Source organism: Teleopsis dalmanni, chromosome 2, assembly GCF_002237135.1.
Source record: "Teleopsis dalmanni isolate 2A chromosome 2, ASM223713v2, whole genome shotgun sequence".
NCBI classification, from domain to species: domain Eukaryota; kingdom Metazoa; phylum Arthropoda; class Insecta; order Diptera; family Diopsidae; genus Teleopsis; species Teleopsis dalmanni.
This window is the reverse complement of record NC_051847.1, coordinates 27,740,335-27,766,715: the sequence shown is the minus strand read 5'-3', so window position 1 is coordinate 27,766,715 and position 26,381 is coordinate 27,740,335. Positions and strand designations below refer to the sequence as shown.

The 26,381-nt window shown below is 29.4% G+C and overlaps 1 protein-coding gene and 1 long non-coding RNA gene across 3 annotated transcripts in view; both read right to left on the bottom strand.

The window, feature by feature from the left end:
- Positions 1 to 1,432, bottom strand: part of LOC119686279 (semaphorin-2A) — an 88,208-nt gene extending 86,776 nt beyond the window's left edge. For both annotated transcript variants that reach the window (XM_038100827.1, XM_038100828.1), the window contains exon 1: positions 1,261 to 1,432. In XM_038100827.1, the coding sequence (XP_037956755.1) occupies positions 1,261 to 1,411 (151 nt within the window). In that variant the 5' untranslated portion in view covers positions 1,412 to 1,432. The remainder of the gene's footprint in view (positions 1 to 1,260) is intronic.
- Positions 1,433 to 1,619: 187 nt separating this feature from the next.
- On the bottom strand, positions 1,620 to 25,862 carry LOC119686278. The gene is made up of 2 exons (XR_005252905.1): positions 25,518 to 25,862; positions 1,620 to 1,951 (listed from the first exon to the last, which is right to left on the bottom strand). It is a non-coding gene; the product is annotated as an uncharacterized LOC119686278 (long non-coding RNA).
- Between the last annotated feature and the right edge of the window lie 519 nt (positions 25,863 to 26,381).

Sequence of the window (26,381 nt, the reverse complement as noted above, 5' to 3'; positions counted from 1 at the left end):
TTTTTGTCTGTTATATATTCTAAAGTATTAATAAAGGATTAAATTCATTATAACATATAACATAAATATTTTAGAAATTATTTCACATAAATATATATTTAAATTATTCAATAAATAACTTTTTTATTGAAATACTTCGCATTACCAAAAATTTTTGCAATATTGCAAAGTATACATATATCAGTGATATATATATTTCAGCAATGAACACTAATATCTATTAATTTCAAAAACTTGATATAATTTTGAATAAAGATATATCAACTCTTTGTATACATATTATAACACAAGATATAATCATTGTTGTTATGAGCTTTAATCTAAAAAATATTAAACTAATCCCTGTAAACACTTTTCTGAATATTTCTTCTAAATGATAAATTTTTAGTAAATCAAATGATTTTTAATTAAAATTTTTATTAATATATTTAATCTAAAAAATAAAAACGAAATCAGATATGAAGAAACTATAAAATAAAATTAGGTATAATAAATATAACAAAATGTCTTATGTCTTAACAAGAGGAATCCCTAATTCGATGAAATCAAATAAATTATAAGTAATTTCTATAGTTCGATGAAGTGTATAACAAAAGGACAGAACTTAATTGTGCATTAAAGAATATATTGTATCCATATGAGCTAATAATAAAAAATGATCACTTTTAAATACAACCATCAAACCTATTATTTATAATTGTATTTTAACATCCGTTCTACCGAAAGAAACTAAGTTCTTAATATAAGCTATTATTTTTAATAGAGAGGTATTTTGAACAGTAGTAAACTACAACAATAAAATATTATTATTTATTAATTAATTGAATTTTTAACTGACCATACAGCTGTTTTGAGTATTGCCAAATACCCATCATCTGTGGTCTTGGAATTATTTCTTATATTTAATTATTTGTAAATAATTTTTTCAAACTGCAAGTACCAAAGATAGAACTCGTACCCTGCCAAATTTAAATTATTATTCCCTATTAACCAAAAGGTACTTTTTAGAATTCACTTTAACTAATATATAACAAAAATAATAAAACATATTATAATATAGTAATATAGTTAGTAAATTTTAAGTGTAATTAAATGAAACAATTATACATTAAAAGCCATAATTTTTAAATCATATTAAATAATTTTAACTAATATTATAAGTCGTGAAAGTTTTGTAATAAAATCATATTTTTCAACAATTCCAAACATTTCTTAAAAACTTAACTCAAATACTTTTAAAATTATTCTTAAACAATTTACCTTTGTGGTGTCGTATGTGATGTCCCAAACAGCAAGGCGGCTCATAATACAAATTCCAAGTATTTTCGAAATCCGAATGGACATTATCCACAATTAGTAGTACAAGGAGCACATAAAGTGCACCAAAATTTAAGTAATATTTCCGACACATTTTAAATTTTATTCAAAATACTATTATATTTCTTAAGGATTTAATTTTTTCTTTTATATTTCACATAAGTCTAAACAACATATTTTATAAATTGAGCACATATATTTCAATGTTGAGCTTAAATATTATTTTATTATTAATTAAATTGTATATTTTATTTTGTTCTCTATATATTAATATATATTTAAGTGTTATTTAAATTTTTTTCCTTATTCACTTAGTAATTCAAAACATAATTCACAGAAGTCCGCAATTATCGAACTACACGCATGAAAAATCCTACAAAGCGTCTATCAACCTTACGACATGAGATTTAAACACGAACTGACTACGGCTGGCGTTAGGATTTCTTTTAAATAAACATTGAAGAAGTGTCCTTACCGTGTGGTACCTTTCTCGACACAATATCACGAATCTCTTTACTTCATCAAATGTAACTGTTGCAATTGAGAGTCGTCAGTGAAATTATGCACGAAGTATACTTCGTGTCTTCCTTGAGTTTCTCGTACAGGTGAAAATACCGTTAAAATGCTGGTCTTGCTGCAATGAAAAAGAGAACAATAATAAATTAATTTGTTTGAAATGGGGGAGTTTGCGCATGACTATAATGAAGGAGAGTGAAAGAAAGAGAGAGCGAGAGCGTAAAAGAAAAAATTTCCTTTACTCTTAAATTTCCCTCAACAAAATGTTTTTATATCATCTTCTTAGTGTATTGAACTTGTTCCTTTACAGATTATTTCCGTAACTGCATTATGTTTCCGTATAAAAATAAAAAGCAAAATATATTTTCAAGGGTACAACAGGGTGTTACATTTTAAATACTCTATGACTTAAAGCTAACAACTGTGTATCACATCACATCGCATCACATACATTTCGGATATCATTTGTGCCATTATGTTTAGCTTGCAAGGATATTCAGGAGTTTCATTTCTATTTTTGTTGTATTTTTTTATTTTGGTTTAAAATTAAAACCAACATTGTTGCAGTTTATTTTTTTTTTTTTTTTTTGTTTTTTGAAGTACGAATTTTGTATGCGCCAGACATAAGTCATTCAAACTCAAGATGTGAATGTTCGTTTATTTATAGACATATATACCAGATATACATATATGTATTTATGTATATAAAACAAACGTTCATTCACTCAAAATAACTCTAAGTAGAAATGCAAAGAAATGCAGATTGTCTGGCCTTTAAAAGTAAAGCAATTTTTGACATTAGATCCTTAGGTCTGTTGAAGGCTGTTGAATTCTTAATGCTGACCACATTTTCATTATTCATTTATTTAATTTTTTAATTTAAATTTGGGGAGACTTGGAAAAATGTTTTCGATGAGATTCGTGCTTAATTTTAGCTTCTATGATTATTAAGCGGTTATATATATATTTTAATAAATGTTATTATTTGGGGTTTTGAAAATAACTTTGGAGAATTTTTTTTTTCTGAATAGGTCTATGTGAATAAAATAAAAGTTAATAATTTACTTTTTATTTTTATATAGTGCTTTATATAAATATCGCTGAATTTTCGAAGTTTGTTTTAACGTCCATATGACAGAAGTGACTATTTTTTATTTAACAGAAACTGTGATATTTAATAGAGAAGTTTCATGCCTAGATTAGGTCCTATACACAAATAAACTCATGCAATAAATAATGTCTCTACAAAAGAATAGTATTGAAATTTAACATTAAAAATAAAAATTAAAATATGAATAATTAATTCATTTATTCTATAACTGATTTTTGATTTCGTTCTAATATAAATAAAACAAGTGAATTTGTTAATAAAACTTTCACAGCAAATTAACAAGACTTCAGAAAAATATGCGAACATAAAAGTCAAGTATGGCTTTGGTGGTTAAGGAGCACTGACTCTGAACTTTAAATTTGGCAGGGCATGACTTCGATTCCTGGTACTTGCAGCCTCAAAAAATTATTTACGAATAAATAAACACAAGAAATAATTTGAAGACCACTGATGATGGGTATTTGGCAATACTCGAAATATAAAAATAGTTTTTATTGTAGTAGCTCACTAATGTTTGAAACTTCTCTATGACTATTTCAGTTAGAACTGTTGTTTTCATTTAGACAGCGCTCTTTTATAATGTTTTAAATTCAGTTTTATATTAACTATACGAGTATATAATAGGTATAAATACTATTAAATTTTATATAAAAATACACAAATAAACATATTTTCAAACTTTTATATTTTATAGACAAGTTTCGAACAGTACTGAATTGCAACAACAAAAAATTTTATGTATTTTTATTTAATTAAATTTTTGGGTGACCCTACAGTTATCCTAAGTATGGCCAAATATATATATATAAAACAGTCATTGTCGTCATAAATCACAAAAATTATTTCTAGATTTTAAATTTTATATTTTATACTTTAAAGCATAGTACTTTCAAATTACATAGGTATACAAAAGCGTGGCGATTGTCGAATCATTAAAGTTCATCCTTTGGCAAAAAGTCACTACTGGCAATTGTTGTCGGTAGATGCAAATACCTTAAAAAACAAGCAAATACAGCGACAAAAAGGAATTCATAATTCCTTAAGTAAATAAGGGGAATTACCAATGCAGTTAATGTAAAGAATAATTTGATTCATTTAATAATGCCAACCTAAAGCCGACGTTATGTTTAAAGAAAAGCCTTTAACATTTATGAAGAAATGCAGTAACAATAACTACAGCAACAACTACAATAACAACAAGAACTATACATCAACATTAACAGTCGAATAAAGAAGCACGCGGTGATAACAGGTCCTTTTACCAGAGCGCAACGCTGTTTTTATTGTTAATCCTTGCAAACAAGTAAATACGTTGTAAAGTAAACACTACAAAAAACCGGGCAAAGAACACAAGCGGGTACCAGCGGATAAGCAAATGCACGACACGATATGCCCAAAAGAAATGGGGGAGTATTTCCCGAAGAGAAATGAGAAGTTAAAAAAATTAACTACAGTAAAATGCACGTAATCAGTAGAAAAATGTTAAACAGTCGCACTAGGTTTTCAGCCCAGTACAATAGTACCAGAACTCTCAGCGACCTCTGTTCCTTTTACCGTAGTTGTTGTTGTACGACATATTTTTTTTTTTTTTTTTTTTAATATGAAGTATGAGAAATGCAAACAGAACTCTTATGTTGACGTCGGGAATAAAAAATTTTTTATTGCCGTACAGTTTGAACAACAAAGACAATGACAATACTAGTAAAATAACAACCGTACGGCGGTAATACTAACGGCAACGGGAATGTCGCGCCGTCAGTAATAGAAATTAAGCGAAAGTGGTTGGCAACGGGTGTGAGTAGGGTGTGCGCCAGCTTTTCCGAAGGTCGAGTGCAATACTCACAACGAAAATTAAGGGTGCACTTCTTAATTTGCTTCCTTTTATTTGAAATAGGTTTTTTTTTTTAAATGAGTATATGTACCATAGTATGATTTCGGGGGGTAAGGGGGAGTTTGTTTGTTTTGTTGGAATTGCAATTTGCAATTTGATTTTAATGTTGGTAATATGAATTGCAGACGAAATAGACTTTTTTAGGTTTGCTAACAAAAAAAAAATGTATTAAAAATGTTTGTGTAATTGTTTGTGTTTATGTGTATGTTTATTATATTTGCGGTCGCTGTTTGCAACGTGTGCTGTTTACAGATGCCCAACGTCCCACACTATATATCTACCTAGTACGAGCATATAGGGCGGGACGTTGTAACGCGAATATTGGTTGTGTGCTGCCATTTAATTGCTTTTGTTTGTTTTTATTATTATCACAGTTACAGTTGTTGTTATTGTTGTTGTTGTTTTAGTTGGAAATATAGATCAGTGTCAGTGTCAAGGATAACTACAACATTTGAAAAACCATAAAATTATTTTTAAATTAGTAGAAAATAGAAATCAAATAAGTTTAAATTTAATAAAATGTATAATAGTTAGAAAACAAGGTAATTAAATTTTTAATTCACAGGAACGTTATGTGGTTGTAACAATATTTCCCGGGTTAGGTGTACTTTTTGTATTTAATATAGTAGGCGTATATTTTATGGATAGATTCCTGGCATAGCTCATTAATTAAATCAAAAAATTCGTTAAACTAAAAAAATTCTTAAATCAAATAAATATAAATAAATACATTAAATGAAAATATATATTGTAGTTCTCAGTAGTTCCGCTATTTTTTGAAATGAAATTTGTTTACAATTATTTATTAAATTAAATATAGAATATAGAATTAAATATAGAATTAAATAAAAAACATCAAACAAAGGATTTTGAATTTTTTATTGAAAAACAGTGACCTATAGTCAGTTAAAAAATAAACAACAAATTTTTCAAATTATTTTTATAAAACAATTTTTTTAAAAATCAAATAACTTTTTTGAAATTATTTTTTTTAAAACTATTTTTTTTACTATTTAAAAAAACTTTGATTCTTTTGTTTGTTGCTAATATTTATTAATTTTTTATGTGTTCCTTCTCCCTAGCCTCCTTACGATTTGAATGCAACGTATATTAATTTTTATAGTCAACTAATAGATTTAAGGCTTTTAAACACCTTAGGAGTACAGTATTACTGGTGCACAATTTAGTTACTATTTCAACGACTAAATCCAATAAAAGTAGGCCCAGTTCACATGCCCCTCATATAAAAAGATTAGATCTTGAGAAGCCATTAAATGAGACCGTGGAAATACGAGTATGGAACTGTTATTGCTCTTCTCTCTGCTCGTTTATGTATGCACAGAAACTGTATTTTTATAATACTCATTTTAAACAGATAAAAACAAATAAACATAAGCAAGGCGTGGACACAGGCTAGAAAAAAAAAATTTAATGGAAAACCAACATAGGGATCCTATCCTGAAGTATTCCTGATAAAGTTCCAGGATAGAAACGGTCTGGTACATGGGGGGATTTGTTTTTAGTCCGTACAAACCGGGCATACCACTATTTTGGACGACATAAGGACGATGCATAAGGCATTTTTAAAACTCCTCTCCGCAAAAACAAAAAAAAAAAATACTTATTGTAGAATTTGTGGAAAGCTACAGAAAAAAGAAACGATTATTTCTGTGAATTTATCTCCAGAAGAAATAGGTTTTTTGGAAATCACTTTTTTGATAGTTTGTGGGACCGTTCGCTCATAATGACAACAAATCTAGATCAAATCTTTATCAATACTAATTGTTAAAGAATGGACTCAGTGTTTGTCTTTTTATATATTAAGATTTCTTGCGAGAAAATTTGTCAGTAAAATGACTAAAAGTCTTTAAATATTATATGTTCCATTCATAACAGACGTAATGTGTTCAATATAGTCTTGTTGACCGAAGCTTTTTCTACTTTACAAGAGCATTAATATTTATTTGCTTGATAATGTTTGCAGAAAGTCAACGCAATTTGATTCAACACATACAGCCGGATTCGTAGATGCTTCTATCATTTGGATATTTAAATATTACACAACTCCCCTGGTCCTTTAGCTACATATACTGTCAGTTTCTCTACATATCTTACTCACGCACATGTACGAGTTGCCTTATGTGCTGTATCGGTTTGCTATTGTCGCAGTCGCTGTTGTTATGATAAGGGTTGTGCATTGGGATTTCTAGTTTATTTGTTAATGGTTTATTTATTAATTCCTGTGGATTATCACATCAGACACATCAGCATCGCATCATACGCTGCGATTTGAAGCGTTCCTCTACGCTGCCTTGCGTTTTGATATGACACGATACAATCGCAAACAATAACAAAACGGACACACAACATGTTTCATTGTGATATCATTTTGGCAAGAGTGACATTTAAGGCTACATACATATTCTTGCTAAAAGTTCTTTCATTATTCTGCACTTGAATTGTCAGACGGAAATACAAAACTCATAAGGCCCAACACCATTTTTGTTGCTTTCACAAAACATTCCTATATTCCTACTATGATATAAAAACCTGTGTTTATATCCGTATAGATTTATAAATATATATATGTATATATGTATATAGACATATAGAGATCAGATAATTTGAATTAAAATTATTTCATTTGTTTGCTATATTGTATCCTTCATTGTCGGATTCGCGATTGTCACAGCTGTAATCGTTTAATGATATCACAATGACTGCATTTCCGTTTAATTGCTGAAAATTAGTTTCGTAGGAAATATAATAGTTTATAATGACAATCAAAATTACAAGATTATTATCTTGTAACAAAATTCATAGGTTTTTGTAGTTTAAATACTTAATAATTTAATGTTATGAAGGAGAAAAGTACAAAGCTCGCCTACTGCGAAGCTGGTAATGCGCTTGAATTGGAAGTGAAATTATTTCCATGAAAATTACCTCGAAAGACAAGTAAAGTGATTTTAATTATTTAAGCTACTTAGTTGCTGTTATATTGATATACTTCAAGATGTAAATGGATACATATCACAAAATTGTCTATAAACAGAGAGTGGAAATTCTAATTCTATGTGGCATCTTTCGTCCTGAATATTTATTCTTAACTAAATTGTCACAATTGTGGTAGCAAACTTCAAACTTTAATTTTTCAGCAACTAACACTATTTACTACTAATTAGTAAATATTTATAACTGATCTATAGTAAGCTGCCATACTCCAAAATTGCTTTTTTTTGTGTTTGTACTAATATTTCATTAAATTTTCACTAATTATTACACTAAATTGACAATATAGGCATATCTGTACTAGCTGATGTGTAAGTTCTTTCATATTAAAGCTTATATTCTCGTATTGTAACTATCAGATAACTCATTTTTTTATTTTTATGTTCAACTAAAAATTCAATTAATTAAAAATAATAAAAACTTTGGTTGTTGCGATTCACTACTGTTCGACAAAAATCTCTCTATGGAAAAGAATTTAGTTTCTTTCGTAAACACAGATTTTAAAAATCAATCTTTAAAGTAAGGTATATTAATTAAAAAATAAAAAATATATATATAAACGATAAACAATAAAAATAATTTTATGTTTAGTGTTCAGTCTTCTGGTTAATTTAGTGTCCTTAGCTGGTTCATATACAGATCTATTACTTTTATCTGATAACAGTAGCATGTAACTTCAAGGAATCGCTGTTTGGTTATAAGTATAAACAAAACTGATAAAATGACTCCAAAACACAATTTGTATAAATTTCAGAAGTTTGAAAGTTAACACAAGAAAATCACATCTAATAGGTACTGCGATGAAGAACCGAAACCGGATAATATATAAAAGTAAAACAAGAAATAAAACTATTATTTTCTTTCTCGATTTAGACAATATAATTCATATTATAGAAGGGTATGGATGTAATCAGATTTAAACAAATATCGTATTTGTCTATTAGTTCTTAAAAAATAATGCTATGAATAGTATATGTCAGACTCTCAACATGAGAGTTAAATGCCAACCTTTAGTTGACAGTGGAAATAGATTTTTAAATAGGTATGTTCTTGATAGGTTTTCAGTACGGCAAAAGCTGAACTGTATAATAAAAAACTGCATAGATTCAGCTTATGAATAAGCATTTCTTGTGATGATTACGGTGTTAAAACGGCAAATAATTACAACTTAGGTAAGATGGAAAGGTATCTGTCTATTATTCACTGCAACTAATCAACCATCGATAGTAATATTTAGCGTATCGAAATACCACTACCGATCGGCTTCAATACGATTTAAATATGTTAGAAGTAATCTATTGATAGTTGTTTGTATTTATCAATGCACTTCTTTATTTTGAAAGGACTTGTAAGATCTATATAGTATTTGATCGAATTCTGTGTTGCCAGTTCTTAAAGTTTATTTAAGCCCTTTTTACATATACTAACATATACATTACCATGCAGAAATCTTTAATGCTAATATATTTCTAATATTTACATGTATTTATACTAAAAAGTTATATTATAAAATCTATTAAAATTTTTTTAAATAATTAAAAAAATGTTTATAGGTCACATTGCACATTTATTTACTTCCAGGATATGTTGGTATAAAATATCTGAATTTCATATATAAACCTTTTCGAATACACTGCTGAGTTATATACCAAATGCGTAGATTTGTTATTTGTGCTCTTCTGAAACTATAAAAGCATTTACCGGAAACTTATTAAAATTTTACAAATCTACTAATTCCATTTTGGGCCGTAACCGAATATCCGCACCAAAATTGAGGTACACTAATTGAAATATTCTGTTAACATGAAATATTAATCCTTTAACATAAAATGTGCTGTATTTGTAGTTGTAGTTGTAGTTACTCGTACATTTGTAGTAGTTTTAGTGGCAGCAACACAATTAAATATAAAGAAAAGAGCATACACAGCAACCAAATACGAGTACAAGGATACACTGACGTATATACTCCTGTATGGCAGGCAGGCAGGCAAGAAGGCAGGCAGGAGCATTAAACTATTTTGGTTTATGGCCACAAAATTAAAATCAAGATAAAAGTAGAATCAACTTTTAACCAAACATGCTGACTCAGTTTCGAAGCCAAAGTTTGTAAGGCCATAAATTGAAATCCTTGCTTGCGTTGTTGTTGAGAAATGAATTTCTATGTTAGTTTAAATTATATGAAACTACAGAACATGATTGTGTGTGAACGCAAACATTTGTATTCTCAGAAATACAAAAAGCAGAAAATCTTATAAAGCATTTTCTATATATCAAGTTGATTCTGAAGGAAAACATGACAAGTTTAAGCAATTAGAAATTTCCTTTCGTATAAGGAAACTAAGAGCCAAGCCGAGCCGAGCCAAGCACTTAATTGAAGAAGTTGGGCCAAAGTATTGAAAGGTGATTTGGCAAGTGTAAGGGGTGCATTTTCCTATGCATTAAATACACCAAGCATTATATATGCTTATGTGCAGTGAATAACAACGGTAATTACTGAACTGTTACTAATGCGTTTTCTCTTGCACACCTCCGTAAAGTTCAACCCGACAACACAAAAAAAAACTTTATTCTCACTAATAGAATTTAAAACCTTTTGAAGTATTCAATAACAGAAATTTTCAAATTTCACGGTATTCGTAATTATAAGGTCTGTTCTTATTAGTGTTATATTAAAATGTGCACGCTTTCACCCCTCAAAATCCGTAATTTTTCACTTAAAAATCCCCCACTGCTGCGATGTTAGCATCCCGATTGATGGACATGCCTATGAATTGAATTTCTCACGCTTAACACGCAGTGCAGCCTCAGCGGTAGCAATTTTAATGTGAAAATCGTTTTGTATTTGCATTAAAACCTTTTAAAGGTAATATTAAATGTCATATACATTATGGTATTTGATATCCTTTGACATACGCACAAGCAGCGAAAATGCCATTCTTCAGCTCACATTTTACTTTAAAGTGTTCCAAGTGTTCCAAGTGCTTAGCTGTTGCTAATCCTTTTTAAATAAATCTGTTGGCACAAATATTCTGGTATTGAGTTTAGTCCTTGTTTTCACCAAAGGAATATGCGTTTCTACCGCATGCGAATAATGTGTATTTATTTGTACAAAAAAAAGTATATAAGGTCTCAGTTTTCCTAGTGTATTTCTATTCACTCTCAAGTACTTTAAAAACAAGTTAATATGATAAAGATTAAGCTCTCATGTGGGTGGCAAGATACACTGAAAGAAATATACCTTAAATTAGTTTATTGAACGAAGCGCTGATAGAAGTTTCACTAGACTTCAAGGATACTATAAACAAATTTATAGTTTTTATTTATTTATTTATTTTATTTATTTTTATAATCTAGTCAAGGTTTAAAGAGGGATTTTGAAAATACCTAGAGTTAAAAAAGAGTATAAGTGCTTAAATACACTAGCTCAAAACAGCTTCAATAATACTAAAGATAATTGAAATAAACTAGAGTATAAGTGCTATAAGTATATTGACTTATAAAGGTACTGTATTGTATAAAAGAATGGAACCAATAAAGAAACATGTGCTAGAAAAAGTTTAATAAAAATTTTGCAGAAGACAAAAGTATTGGAGTTCAATTTATTCGATAACAAGAAGATCGAAAAAAATCGATCGATTTGAATTGTTAGTTTTATGATTTTTGATATAATGTTATACAGTAGTTCAATTTTAATTTTACAGCATCGGGGACCGAACTAGCAAAAAGCCATTATAATACAGTATACAAGTCATGTTGATAATAGTATATAACTTCTATGATTTAAAATGTAAGGAATATGGTTTCAACAATCGCTTTAATGCCGATACAAGCTGTCTCCAGTCGTGATGGCTTTTTTCAGAATACTCGGCCATAAAATGTGAAATATATTTTTCGTTAGGAACAGAAGGATTAGGAATGCACAACACACCATTACTATATCATTTAGTAGTGGTTGCTTTATATGCAAGGACTAAAAACAATATCCCTAGTATACCAGACCGTTTCTACTAATATATATTAGGTAGCAAATATTTTGCTTTAACATAACATATAAACGATAGATTTTTAAATTCTTCAAAAGTTGTAAATCTGATTACCTGAGTTACCACAGCTTACAGATTACTTATTACATTTAATTTTTCTGTATAAAGCAATAAGTATTCCAAGTGTATTTCTCTTAAAAAGAGTTTTTAACAGTGTACTTGCACTGCAAAAAAAAAAGGAAAACAAACAAAAAGACAAAAAAACCTGAATTAATTCTTTTCATACCGCAAATTTTTCCATATGTACGCATTAGCACAAATAAAAGCGGAAACCGATTATGATGATGAGCGTTGATGAGCAACATAAATACGAGCACAACTCCAGACTGGAAAGAGTCGAAGATTCCATGGGGTTGCTATATATAAGGACGTAGGCAGAAGCGTGCACACTTTAAATGGAAATATAACAAATGCAGAGGAATACGAGTGAACAGTGAAATGAGTATGAAATGAACTTTGCACATCTACAACAAAACATAAATAATACAAATTATACCAGATAAAAGCTACTGCAGCACATCAGTCCTAAACCTTAAGCGCACTGTTGATTAAACATAAAAGATAGAAATCCATTTATTTCGGACGAACACGCTGTGGCAATGAGCGAGTTTTCACAATAATTTGTGTAAAAATATTTAAAAAAATATGTTTTGTATTCACTTTCCACTCGGTGTCTTTCATTTCATTTTGCTTCACTTTATTTGGTGCTTTCAACAATTCGTACTCCGAATTGGTATTTACGAGTACTTTGGGCTTGGGGCTTGGGGATTTGTAAGGGCCGCAATACGCGGTCATCCCTCTCTATATTTTCGTCATTGACTTGCAATGCGTAAACAAAAACAGCACAATAAATACGAAATCCTTTATGAATTGTTGTAAAAAGGGTTTATGAAAGCGTAGTAATAAAAAAGGATTTGCATTTGTGCAAAAAAGTAGAAATTAGGTACTTAGCGGTGTATTAATAACACTCCTCTGAGCTCAACTGAACTGTGAACTGTGCGATTTTCGCGTATCATTTTCAAATATAAGACAAGTGTCAGCTTTGAAATAGGATATGGATAGAAAATAGTTCGAACGGGTTAGATCAAATGACTAAGATGTAATATAGGAGTTATGCAGGATACTCTTTTCTAGACAATATCCACTCTTGGATACCATAAAACTATCGAAGCATGTACCATCAATTACTACGTTATATAGATTATAAATACGATACTCTAAGAAGCTACACATAATTACCTAAGCTACATTATGTTGTTAATTTTATTTTTCTCTTATGCTCTTATTATAATATTAATCTCTTAACTAATGAATACTAATAAATAAAATACAAATAAAAGCGATGCTTAAAGATTTATTTCAAATAAGTTTTGCTCAAGTATTTGTGAAACATGACTAAAAGCGCCAGTTAAGAATGCTGGATGACTTCGTATTCAATCTGTAGAAAATAATGCAATAAGCTAGAGGTTCAACTGCATTTAGAGTAGAACGTGTGATGTTTATCGTAGCACTCCGTAGTGTACGTGGTGGTATCATATACTCGTATGCAGTGTATGCGCTTTAAAGCGGCAACCATTGAAGTTCAGAAATGCATCATGACAGCCAGCTGTTCAAAATCAGATGAAAGCAGACAGCTTCGCAGTTTCGCAAGGCAGACCAACAGCAACGCGAATCAAATAAAGTAATCAAAAAATAGTTTTTGCTACGAGTAGAGCATTTGGTTGATAAATCGATAAATTGATAGGTGCATGTCTTTAGTGGCATAAGTATTGAGCACTTGGATACGTCTGCAGCATCGACCAACCGCAAATAAGCTGCGCTTGGTCAAATCGATTATCAACCCGCTGCAATGTAAGCATTGTCAAAGGAAAACACAAGCAAACTGCTCCTATGTAAGCATAGGAGCAATTCAACCAGCAGCTGCAACATGTCTGAAATGTCCGTCCACGTATTTATTGCCTTCAGTGGCTTATATCAACGTGGCACTGAATCGCTTGCCGTCTACTTTAATGTTATAATCGATGGCTTAATAAGAATCATAAAAGATAAAATGATAGCAGCGCTACACCTAATAACTTCCTACGTTTGTTTTTGTGTACGTGTAAAGGACGGACAAAGTACATCTACTCATTTTGCTGACATTCATTTTCCTTGCAGTATAAATTGTTTTAGCTTCATTTCTTTAAGCAGTGTAACTTACTTCATCCAGTGATTCTATACGACGACTCATAGTTTTAAATTACTTTTTTTCAATTTTATTGCTCTTTTCTTACACGAAGCAGTTCATCTCATCTCATGTGCGCGTGTTATATATTGCTTAGATGCACTGACTCAAGGATATCACATATCTAATATAAATTAAATTGTTTTCTGCCTTGCTGACATTTAATCGCACCTTTAACCAACTTTATGACTGAAGGTAATGTCAAATATTTAAAAGAATAAATAAATATATGTCTCATACAGGTACAAGAAAATGTACATATGACTTTACATGCATAATATAAGCAAGAAGAAAAGAAGTTGACTTTGACTTTGGAGAAACTTTAATATCCTTTACATTGAAATCAACTTAAAAGTTTAAAGCATACTCATTTTTATTATATTTAAATACAAACCAGATTTTGGTATTGAAATATACTAAATTTATATGTTTGATAACTCTGATGTGTGCTGTGTCTCAGACAATACGTGGCTTCTTAAGTTAGGTGAGTGACTAACCATTAAAGCAGATATATCCAGTATTGTTAAAACAAGGATTGTAATGAAGCACCGCACCTCATTAATGATCAGTAAGCCTCACAAAGTATTTCTTTGTTGGGTTCCTTGACATAGAGGTATAGACGGGAACGAACTAGAGAATAAGATGGTCATTCCGATATTGATATATACAAGGGCGATACGTTAATACAAACGCCGATGCATAAACTATTCAGAAACTTAATTGAAATTACCATAACGATAATATATAGATTATGGACATATCAAATAGACTATAGGATCAGTAGCACTTCTAGTATCTAGATTAGATAGCAGACGTACAAAAGATGTTCTGAGTTTCAGTTAACCCCCAATTTGTGTGCTTACTGGAGTATTAATCGGGCACTGTGCTATTGTACTTATGCTTCAATATTAACCCATTAAGCACCAAGCAATTTTAGACTTAAAATTTTACGGTGAAATTCTCATAGTAAATAGTAGAATAAAACAAAATTAAGTAAAGGGGAAAAGTTTAATACTTATTTGAAAGACTTTACCTTTATCTTCACTTTACCTTTATCTAAAAAATACAAAATATTCTTTGAATATTAAAAAATATTCAAATATATATACTCTTGTGGTGTACCACAAGAGTAGTCCGAAATAAGTTAACGCATCAAAACAGGTAACCTCTGTAGAGTGTTCTATGATAAAATGAAAGTAAAATCGATCAATCACTATATTTGTTACTGCTCGATACTTCAGATATAGCAGTTCCAACGTCTAGTAAATTGTTTCTAACATCTAGAATAACGTTTCTAACGTCTAAGAGGCCATTTATTTGCTTATGATAACATTTCTAACGTCTAAAAAAGCATTATTAACGTTAAAAAACTATTTGTACTGTTTAGGACACCATTTCTCTTACAGACCATTTCTATACCTAACATAGCAGATCATTTCTAAACTTAAACTAATAGACCGTTTCTAAATATAACCAAGGTGACCATTTATATACCTAACGCAGAAGACCGTTTCGGTGGCCTAGCAATATATCCTAAATATTTATGTACACAACAACACGCGAACCTGGTCTAATCTCGGTGAGTGTTGGACTGCCAAAAACCATTTAAAGATGCAAATAGGCAAAGTCGTAACACTCGGCCAAAAAGCTCACGACATCTGTGTTTTGAAATGCGGGGTAGAATATTAATTGATTTGAACGAAAAAAACAAGGGTATTGGAATGATTTGATAATTGATTTTAATATATGTTGATATTCTTTGCTAATTTATCCCCTACACTATGGCTCCATACACATCAATTCTGGATATATTGAGTGTCAATCGGAGTCGTGCTAAAAATTACATAACCATTGTATATCTTTAGCGCATTCGGAGGATATATTTGCAAGAAACGGCTACAGATGAACAAAGTGAGACTGTTTTCCATCCAAACTATTACCAACAATTCCCTGACACTTAAAGTCGAATTATATGAATTATATTTGAATAGCTTCCCCAGCTTAGTGGGTTGATCATATTTGAGATTATTACTAGTAAGTTATACGAGTATCTCCACACTAGATAGCACTTCGTAATACTTGCTAATCGCTAATTTGTTCCTGGGAAAGGATTTTATCTCGAATGAAGACTTCAATGACAATATAGTAGCATTTTTAAATATTTTGATATATCGCTTTAAAAAAGAAGCGATATGTTAGAAAAATATTACCAGGATGGTATTAGGATTAAAAGGAAATATAATGAAAATGTAGTTTTAAAAATATTTGTATATGACAGAGCAAAAACTTCTTAGCTTATTTGTTAAGTAGTAAGTTCATTTCTTTTTGTTAATTTATGTTTAAAACTATTACATAAATTTTTAGTAAAGTGATATCCATCTGATATCATGGCTTTTATGCATTCATATGTTTAATCAGTGCTACCCACTAGTCCACCTAAAACTACATTCAATTCTCATTAAAAACTATTCATAAAGTATTTTGATTAAATACTAGATATTATAACAATCGTGAAACTCTCTACTGTATTCTGACAAGGTTAATTACAAATCAAAGTATTTTCCAACCACACTCAAAATTTATTCCCTGCTATTGAATTTAATCGTCCACTTCCGACGGAGCTAATTGCGAAATCAAATAATTATGCCATAATAATAACAACTAACATAACATTTACAACGAATCTGATCCAGTGAAGTCTAGACGAGGTATATCACTAATGCAAATAGAAATTAAAAGTGCCAAATGAACTCAACTAGACTTTTCATTTGGACTCCAATCGACCCTATAGCAGCGCAGGAGACGTAGTCAAATAAAGTCAAAAGGGCAAATGCTAAACAACAACAAAAGCGGAATAGTAAAAAAATATAGGAACTACAAATGTTGAAACAAAACAAAATCGTATGGGAAAGGTACTAGGTGCCATGCCCAGATTATGGCAGACATTGACCGTAACACGTACTTGCTCCATGTTGATATGTTAGTACGATTGTGGTCATAAGAATACTAAAAACAAAAAAAAAAAAAGAAAATGAACAGAAAAAAAACAGAACGCAACAAAGAGCAATCATCATTATCGTTAAAAGAGGCGCTTACAAAACTAGACAAATTGCCACTTTAGCGAGGCACCAACCGACATGGCCAGCAAATAGTAACGGCCATGCAGCAACTGTGAACAGGCTACAACACAAGCAATCGACAATATCAGTACTAGTGGCAGTAGTAGTAGCAATGGCAATCGCAATCGCAATAGCAATAGCAGTAGCAATAGCAATGGCATTGCTGACTAACAGCAACAGAACAGAACAGAACAGAACAGAACAGTACAGAAACATCAAAATCAGCAGCACGACCATGGCAATTGCTCGGTTACTGTTGATGAAAGCACATATGAAGGATATACCACATAAAAATGACCAAAAGCCAAATGGGCCACTGGCTGACCAGCACAAGTGGACTGTACGCAGCCAAATGTACACATTAGTGTGGTAAAAATCCATAAAGCGTCCAGCAAAAAATACTAAAACACTAAAATAAAGACCAACAAAAAATGGAAATTGTATAAAAATGGTAAGCAACAGCGCAATTCGTTCTGCCAAATGATAGCGCTTGATAGCCTGATAGTCGGAGTCGGTAAGGAACGACGACGACTGAAGATTCATAAGTGAAGTGTGCACAGAAAACAAAAATATGATGAAATTGCCTCAGTACCCAAAAAGCAACAAGCTACGAAAAAAAAAAAACAAAAAAAAATTATATACCTGCAGGACAAATTATTGTATTTTTATTTAAAAGGGACATTTTAGTTGCAACAAAAGTAAAAAAAAAAAAATATAATAATAAAATAATAATAAAAAATGGTAAATAGTTGCACAAAGTGAGATATAAAAATAGTAAATGGAATTAAATTATAAAAGATAATCAAGTGCTGAAAATTCGCAAAAGCAGTCCTGAAGGAAAATATGGTAAGTGTGATATTTAATAGGAATTATACACATCCCCATATAGCTTCACCGTATGATGGATGGCATGGAAATAATTTTATTTCATAGAAAAGTTTCTAAAGAAAAAATAAGTAATGCTATTCTTATATGTACAAAATAAATTGTGAACAATTTTAATGACAAAAATTATATATAATAATTTCTGTCAACTACCATAGAAAGGTTTTAAAGACAAAAATTTGACAATATTTTATTTAATTTAATTAAATGTTTTAGCTGATCGTACAGTAGTTTTAGATATTGTTTACTATCTTTTTTAGTTTTTTTGCACTCACTTTATTGATATAACAGAAACTGAAAACGGGGAATCACTAAACTTGTTACTTTTTCCAATGCAACTGTTGAAAATATAAACTTATAAACTGGTATAAAAGAAGTTAAGTTTCCTTTAATATAATCCGCGTAATGGCATTATTATTTCAAAAATTAATTTAAAATAATAATCATCGAGTTCTATTATATGCAAAACATCAAATATATCATATACGTATATTATATATAATCTATGACGTCGAAGTTAGATACATAAATGAAAGATCAGAAATTTATTTTTTTAAAACATTCTTTAAAATAATTATTGGAGCATTGGACGGTACACATAGTTATTGATTTATCAAAAAAGTCATAATGCTATAAGTACTAGACTTACTTGCATCTTGAATGGTTTAAATCTTGTTCTGCAACAAAACGAAATTATAATAAAGAGAGGTTTGCAGATGAGATGAGACGAGATTACCCCAGAAGAGGTTATCAAACAAAATGGGCACTATATTATTGATTGATCGTTATTTTTTATATAAAGAAATGATTCCTCCAAAACATAAGTAAATATGTACATGATAACTTCAAACCATGCAAATTCATGCTTTATGCATAGGTCGTTTAGGGACTAAATAATCCTAATGGAAGAACAGGCAAGAGTTAAAGAAAAAGGAAACAAAACGGGGCGTTCTAACTTTCTAGCTAAAGGAAAAACTATTTAAAATGGTATAAACTAAAATATTAAATATATTCTTTTAATTTTTGAAAATATGTATAAACTATTAAAAATAATATAATTTCTTCCAAGTTAACTTGAAAGCTATGATATAGTTGAAACAAACGTAGTCGTATGTACTGTAAAAAAAGGTTTAGTATTCCTACAAGTAGTTATATGTATTAATTTTAGAGTTAAATAATCATAAATAAACCATAATATGGTATATATATTAAAATTTCTCTGTACATCATTTATAGTAAGTAATAGGAATCCTTATATCCTGCGCTCCATTCTCATATACTGAACACGTTAACATTTTTTAATTCCTTTGTTGCCACCAGTCGAGAGCAATTAATGGCACAATTAAAAAAGCATTAACAACAATTAGAAGCGCTTAAGGACTTCGTTTAGCAAGAAAAAGAGTTCCTGCTGGAATGCCTTACGGTGCTTCGAGTTAAATAAATAAAAATAATTATTTTGAATACAACTATAATTATATTTCGTTAATTATAGTGTAGTAAATAAATTAAATTTCTGCAAGACATTCACGACTTTAAACTATGAAATTAAAAAACAATTAACCAAAGTTAGTAAAATTAATTAAAACTTATTCTTTTTTTTTTAATTTTGTTCTTAGTAATAAAAGTTTTATAAATATACTCACTTCTTAATAGTATGACAAGAAAAAAAAAATTAATTTTATTTAATATTCAAAAGGTTGAAGGTACTTTAAATTCTTTTAAGATATAATAATTTTGTCTTTATAATTTATATTATTACAACTTTTAAAAAAAGTTTATAAGAAATATGTGATAGTTTATAGGAAAGTAAGTTAAATAACTATATATTAAAAGTTTATCCATTACGTGGTTCTAAATTAACTGGTCTATTTCATTAATATATGTTACAGAGATCTATCGTTTAACGCATCATACTTTCAAAGTGCCCATTTTCAGTACAAATCGTTGAACAACCGCTGAACATGTTAAAATTATGAAAACTAATTACCAAAATGATTTTCCATATTTAATATGTGTTATATGCTTAAGTAAAAAATAAAAAAATTTATTCGACCAACATTATAGTCCTAATGTCCACATCATTCAATAATGAAAATGCTTTATAGATGGTTTTACGTTCTGGTTTTCTGTACCACTCATTTCGATTTTTTATTTTTTATAAAAAAACTTGGGTCAATACGGCTTTTCGTCAGTTGGTTAAGGTGCGCTGACTCTGAATTTCAAATTTGGTAGGACCAGATTTTGATTCCTGGTACTTGCACTCACAAAAATTTATTTACGAATAATTAAATACAAGAATTATTTTTAAAACCATTGATTGTGACTACTTGGCATTACTCGAAACAGCTGTATGGTCAGCCAAAATTAATCAATTAATTAAAATAATATAAAATGAATACACTGACTATAAACTAATTAAATTCGATTATTTGCTAAGCCGACTGATAATGATGCGACAATTAATTTAAATAATATAAAATGAATATACGGAATATAAACTAATTAAATTCGATTATTTCCTAAGACCACTGATGATGAGTACTTGACAATACTCGAACCAGCATTGTATGGTCAGCCAAATTTCAATAGTTTAAATAAATTTGTGTCCTTGTCTTTTCTTTGTTCTTCGAATTCTTCTGAATTTTTGTTGTTGTAGTTCTCTACTTTTCGAAAAACCTCTTTAAAAACTTTTTTATTAGTGGAAATTACATTATAAATGTAGTGGCGCTGAATTTATATGGGCGTATATATATGCAAGTATGCGCAAATATGAATGTTAGTAAATCTAAAGTTCATTTAGAAGTTAATTTAACGTCTATTGAAGCCTTTTGAAACATAATGATTAACTATTTTCAAATTTTAAAAAGTTAATAAATTAATTAATGTCAGTTCAGTTAAGCTTTTAAAAAATTTGTTTTAGTGTATTTTTTTTTGTTGGAATATAAAACTATTTCGAAGACTAATTTAATTGCTTTAGTAAGAACTGTTGAGTACTTTTTTGCTGTTATATTCAGTATGTCAATCACAATTATGTGTTCTAATACTTAAAATGAAAATTACCAGATGACCTCAATATACAATGGAAATATAACTATGTAAATATCAAAAGAAGTCCTCACTGCTATGCTCTATCAATGATGCCCATAATAACTAATACCAGGCATAGGTTTTTTATAAATCAATTTCAGTTACGTTGTGTACATTTGTCAGATAATTTGAAAATAATTACCAAATCACTTCATTTATTTTGTATTTATTTATACATTTTCGTCTCTAGCACTTATTTTCGAAAACGAAATATAAATGAAATAAGAACATTTTAGCTATTTATTTATTTATTTTTGTTTTTTTTTTTTTTTTGTTAATAATGGAGAGCATAAAAAAGTGTAGGTAATTTACTGCAATTACTTTAATTGAAGTAGGTTATGTGTTGTAATTTGACATAACTTTTCCCCCTTAATTCACCTAATAAGGAATCAAATATTTTCGGGTAAATGCTTCGCCATTCATTGAAAGTGAATTAGAAGTTATTGAATGTTAAATTATTTAATGTTACGCTATTGTATTAATTCAGAAGTAAATAAAAGTTACCTTTATTAATTTTTCTACATAAAGATAAAAAAAATAAAGCCAATATACATAACCAAAGGTCAGAAGTTACTAATCTCCTTCCACTGAAGAGATTGACTGTACTACGATTAAAGTGCAACTCTGTAAATAAAAGTAGACTTTTCACAAACGTGGAAAAAGAATGAATTGATTAAGAAAAAACTGGATATTACGAAAGTGCTAAAAGCTTTAAGTATTGACTGAGTACTAGTTTCTTCGGCAAGTGTGAAAAATCTACTTTTGCTTTTCTGCCTACTTGCACTAGCGAAGAAAACGTTTGGGAGCAGCAGCACTGATAATGTGCCTTAGCTGGTTTTTAATAAAGTTTTTACTTCTTTGCCTTCTGCAGTTTTATTTCTATTTCGTTTACTATTCCTGAGTGGAGGCTCAGTCCTCACATGCTTCGAAGAATGTGCACTTTGAGTGCAGAGCTACAAAGGCGGTTGCTGCGACCACTTTTTATTTTTTTATATTTTTTCTCTCCTATTTTCCGACTTCTACTAAAATATGCACTACTATGGACTGCTATGCAAAACAACTGTAAAAGATTGTGGCATAAAAAATTATGTCCATTTCGGTTGACTAAGACTAATTTTTTTTCTCTCCCCTTTTTTTTGCAGTTTACAGCAATCATTTTTTCGCTTCAGATTTTTTTTCGCTTCTTTTTTTTCGTTTCTTTTTTCGCTTTTTTTTTTTTTATGCTTCTTTTTTATCGCTTCTTTTTTTCGGTTCTTTTTTTTTGTTGTAATGTCCGACGCATATTCTACTGGCGTTTTTTTTTTTCTTTCTGCGAAATATTTCTGGCTTTTGCCGTTCGAGTCGTACATCTCTTTTAGCATTTTCCTGTATTCTTACAAATTGAAGTGGAGCATAATTTGCGTCGGTATGCATCTGCTGGATGCAGTAAGTTCTTTTTTTTTTTCTTTAATTCTTTTTTTTTTTTTGTTTTTTTAAAAGACCATCTAGAAATGTTCACAACAGAAGACGAAAAACTTACAAACCACTTAATGCAGTTCTTTTGGTTGCATTTTTTCAAGAAGATGCACCAAAAATGAAACATGAAAATGAAGTGGGATTTAAAATTTTGAATAGGCGGATCCTATGTTTGCTTTGACATTAAATATTAGTCCTCAATTATTTTCCAACAATCTAGCAGTTAAATTTAAGTGACGTTTTTTATGCACTATTAATTTATTAAAGAAAATTTAAATTAAGAATATTTTAAGTATTAAAAAACCAGTCTGCATTTCGACAAAAGTAGTTCATGACTGTAGACGATTTATAAACGTAGCTAGGTAGTAGCTTCAATGTAACCCTAATCTGAATTTCTGGATGTTCTAATATAGTTAAGAATGAGCTAGTGAGACTTGGCGTCTTTTCTATGTAGACTTTCCCTCAACAACTTGCTACTGTCACCCACAGGCGAATGTGCATATACGATCATTTTTTGTGACAGGTAAATAAGAATTGGGCTCGTATATCTTCAGCAACCTGGTCAAGAGATACATGGACTATATACTCTAAATATAAAAGTAGGAAGTATTTAAAACTTTTTAAAAGTTATTGAGAAAATTCACACTTGCAGTAGCTTAACATTACAAAAAACCAAATAAATTTCAAGCTTGAAGTTACATTATAGTATAGATGCCACTGAAAAGATTTTCAAACGTGAAACTACCACTAGTGTGAATTGGTCCATGTTTAGAGACGGTCTATCTCTTGAAATATCAAGCTCTAATAAATATTCACTGATGTACGTTAACTGTGAAAATTCATACTACGTTAACTGATGACTCAACTTATCAAAATACTGAATACTCGATTACGGTACCAGCTTGAAATTACGTCTGATCAATGTTATTTTGTTATAGATAAAATTAACTGAAATGATAATCAGTAAAACCGCATCACAATTGATGAACTTGGCTGTTAAAACGAATTATGTATTTAAAAACAAAGTATATAAAAAGTATTTAACAAAGTATTAAGGGACTTAACATGGCATGAAAATCGTTGAGTAGCTCCAGGAAATAAAAACTATCTTGCAAGAGTTTCTAGTTTGCACGTAAAACAATAACACAAATCTTTTGTTGTAACAGACTAGTTTTGAAAAGTCTAATCATTGCAGCAGTGTTGCTAATAGTAGAGACTTTAGCAAGAGACTTGTTGTTTTTTTGCCGCAATCTGGAGCTTCCAATGTTAAATACCTATATCAAGCCGATAGTTAGAACATGCTAAAATTTGTGAAAGATGTTGATATTACTTGTTCAATAAAGTGGAATCATTTGGAAACAAAATGCATGGTTTAAGGTAAAAACAAAAAAAAAACCGACATCCATCGAGTTCATATTGATTACAATATATATAAATATTGCAATCAATTATAATTTATAATGTACTCTTAGATTAACTGAATAGTTAAAACTACTCCTATATATTTGATTGATTAATAAGTTAGTTGGTTTTAGTGGCGTCAGAATTAACTGTATAGTACAAGTAGCACCTAGTAAAATCTCATGAAAATCATGATTTAGTCATGAAAATCTAATTTTAAACTAACCTACGTTATTAATATATCATGTTCTTTTTGAAAGATCGCGTTTTAGGATATTCGAATTATTACTACTTATTACAGAAATAGTTTTATTGCTTAAATAACAATTAATGATTTTAAATCAACAAATTTTATAAATTTTGTTGTAATTATTATTTTGTAAGCAATAAAAAAACATAATTTTAATTTCTAAAATAAAATTTATGAATAAAATTGATTACTATTGCTGCATTAATATTCATTAATAAATTTTTCATTAATAAACGGTTTAAGAAAAAATAATTTTTTATTAATTAGCTATAAAAAAACATATTTAATACATCAGCATTTAAAAAAAATATAATTTTGACCACTAAAGCAGTTTTAAAAAAAGTTTTAAATTAAAACGTATTTTAACATTATGGATATCGTGTAATAGCAGCAAGAATTAATGGAAGAATAGGGGAAAAAGAATAACAATAATTATTGTTGAAGAAGGTCAAAAACACTAATTAAGAAAAACAATATACAGTAAATTTATTAACTTGCTGTAAATATATAAAAAAAAAATATTTAAAAGTTTTTAAGTGAAAATATAGAGAATTGAAAATTGGCTTCATTAAATCGTATTTTTATTATTCAATATGCACTAATTTAGCATTAAACGATTTCGTATAAATTGAGGTAAAGTAAATTGAAATTTCCTAGGGATTTTTTGCATTAGGAAATTTTTGTAAATATTTATTTATTTATTTATTGCACTTATTTATTATTTTTGGTTGAAATTTTTTTAATATATTTATTTATTAAACATCTTATAAAATTTCCACAATGATAAGATCTACTTTACATAATTTTTGTCTAATTTACCGTACTCAAAATTGTGGTAAATACCAACTTTCGCTGTCATACCATGCTATAATGATATTGCGGATATATAATGTCTTTCATTATATTTTGAACTATACGATATAAATGTTAACTACTGAATTCATAAATTTCATCAATTTATTCGAACTCGCAGACGGCCTCAGAAAGAAATTAGTTGGCATTAACTTCACAATTTCCTACTGGGTATTGCTGTTATGGTTAAGTGAAGAATAATAAATTTCATTTTTATTTATTCCAACAACATTACTTTTGCAGTTATTAAATTGTTCAGATTTAAAACATAAACATATTTCAATACAATCATAAGGTTGCATTATTGTTTATAAAAAAAAATTTTTTAAAAATAATAAGAAACATATTTTTCTTTACCTTTTTTGTTGCAACTGCTATTCTTTGTTTATTCTTTGTTTATATTAAGAAGAGTCTTGCTTGCTAGAAGACGCGATAAATACACACAGCAAATATAAACATTTGAGTTTTTATGCCTTTTTGTTTTGTTAAGTTTTGTTTAGTTTAGCAATTCGCCAACAAAGTAATTTTCTATTATTTCATTTAAAAACATCAACTTCTTATTAAAAACTTCCATTTATGTTTGTTTCTATTTATTTGTTTTTAGCTTTGTGAGTCACTTCACTTTAAGATTTACTCGTATGCATTTCCATTCAAAGTTAATTATGAAAATTCGCACTCCGCTCAAACGAACCGTTCATTTCGCAATTGCCGCACAAACTGTTTGTTATTTTAGCATTGGAACATTTGCCAAGTGCCAAGAACCTTAAACAACAGCAACAACAACGCCGAAAAACAACAACATATGCAACATTCTGCATGGGGAGCAGCAGATATTCCGGTTTCATACGAAAATCAAAATAAAAATAAAAAACATTCAAACAGAAAGCACATCTTCGGTGACCATTCGCAAGCGGATCCACGAACGCAGAAATTTGCTTAATGCACACACACGAAGGAACGAGTTGCACGAGAACCAGTAATTTTTGAAATGTACTTGGCTTTTGAGGTGCTCCCATGAGTTGTACTAAAAATGCCAATATTATTTTCTGTTGGTTGTGCACAACAAAAAACAAAAAAAAAAAACAGTGGGAACACGTTTCTTTGCTACCGGCATTTTTTATTTTGTATGATTGACATCTGTGCTCTGTTTTGATGCAATTGCGCAGGAACAAAAAATTTAACATTTCTCTTAACAGAAGTGCGTTTAAAGTGTTATGTTAT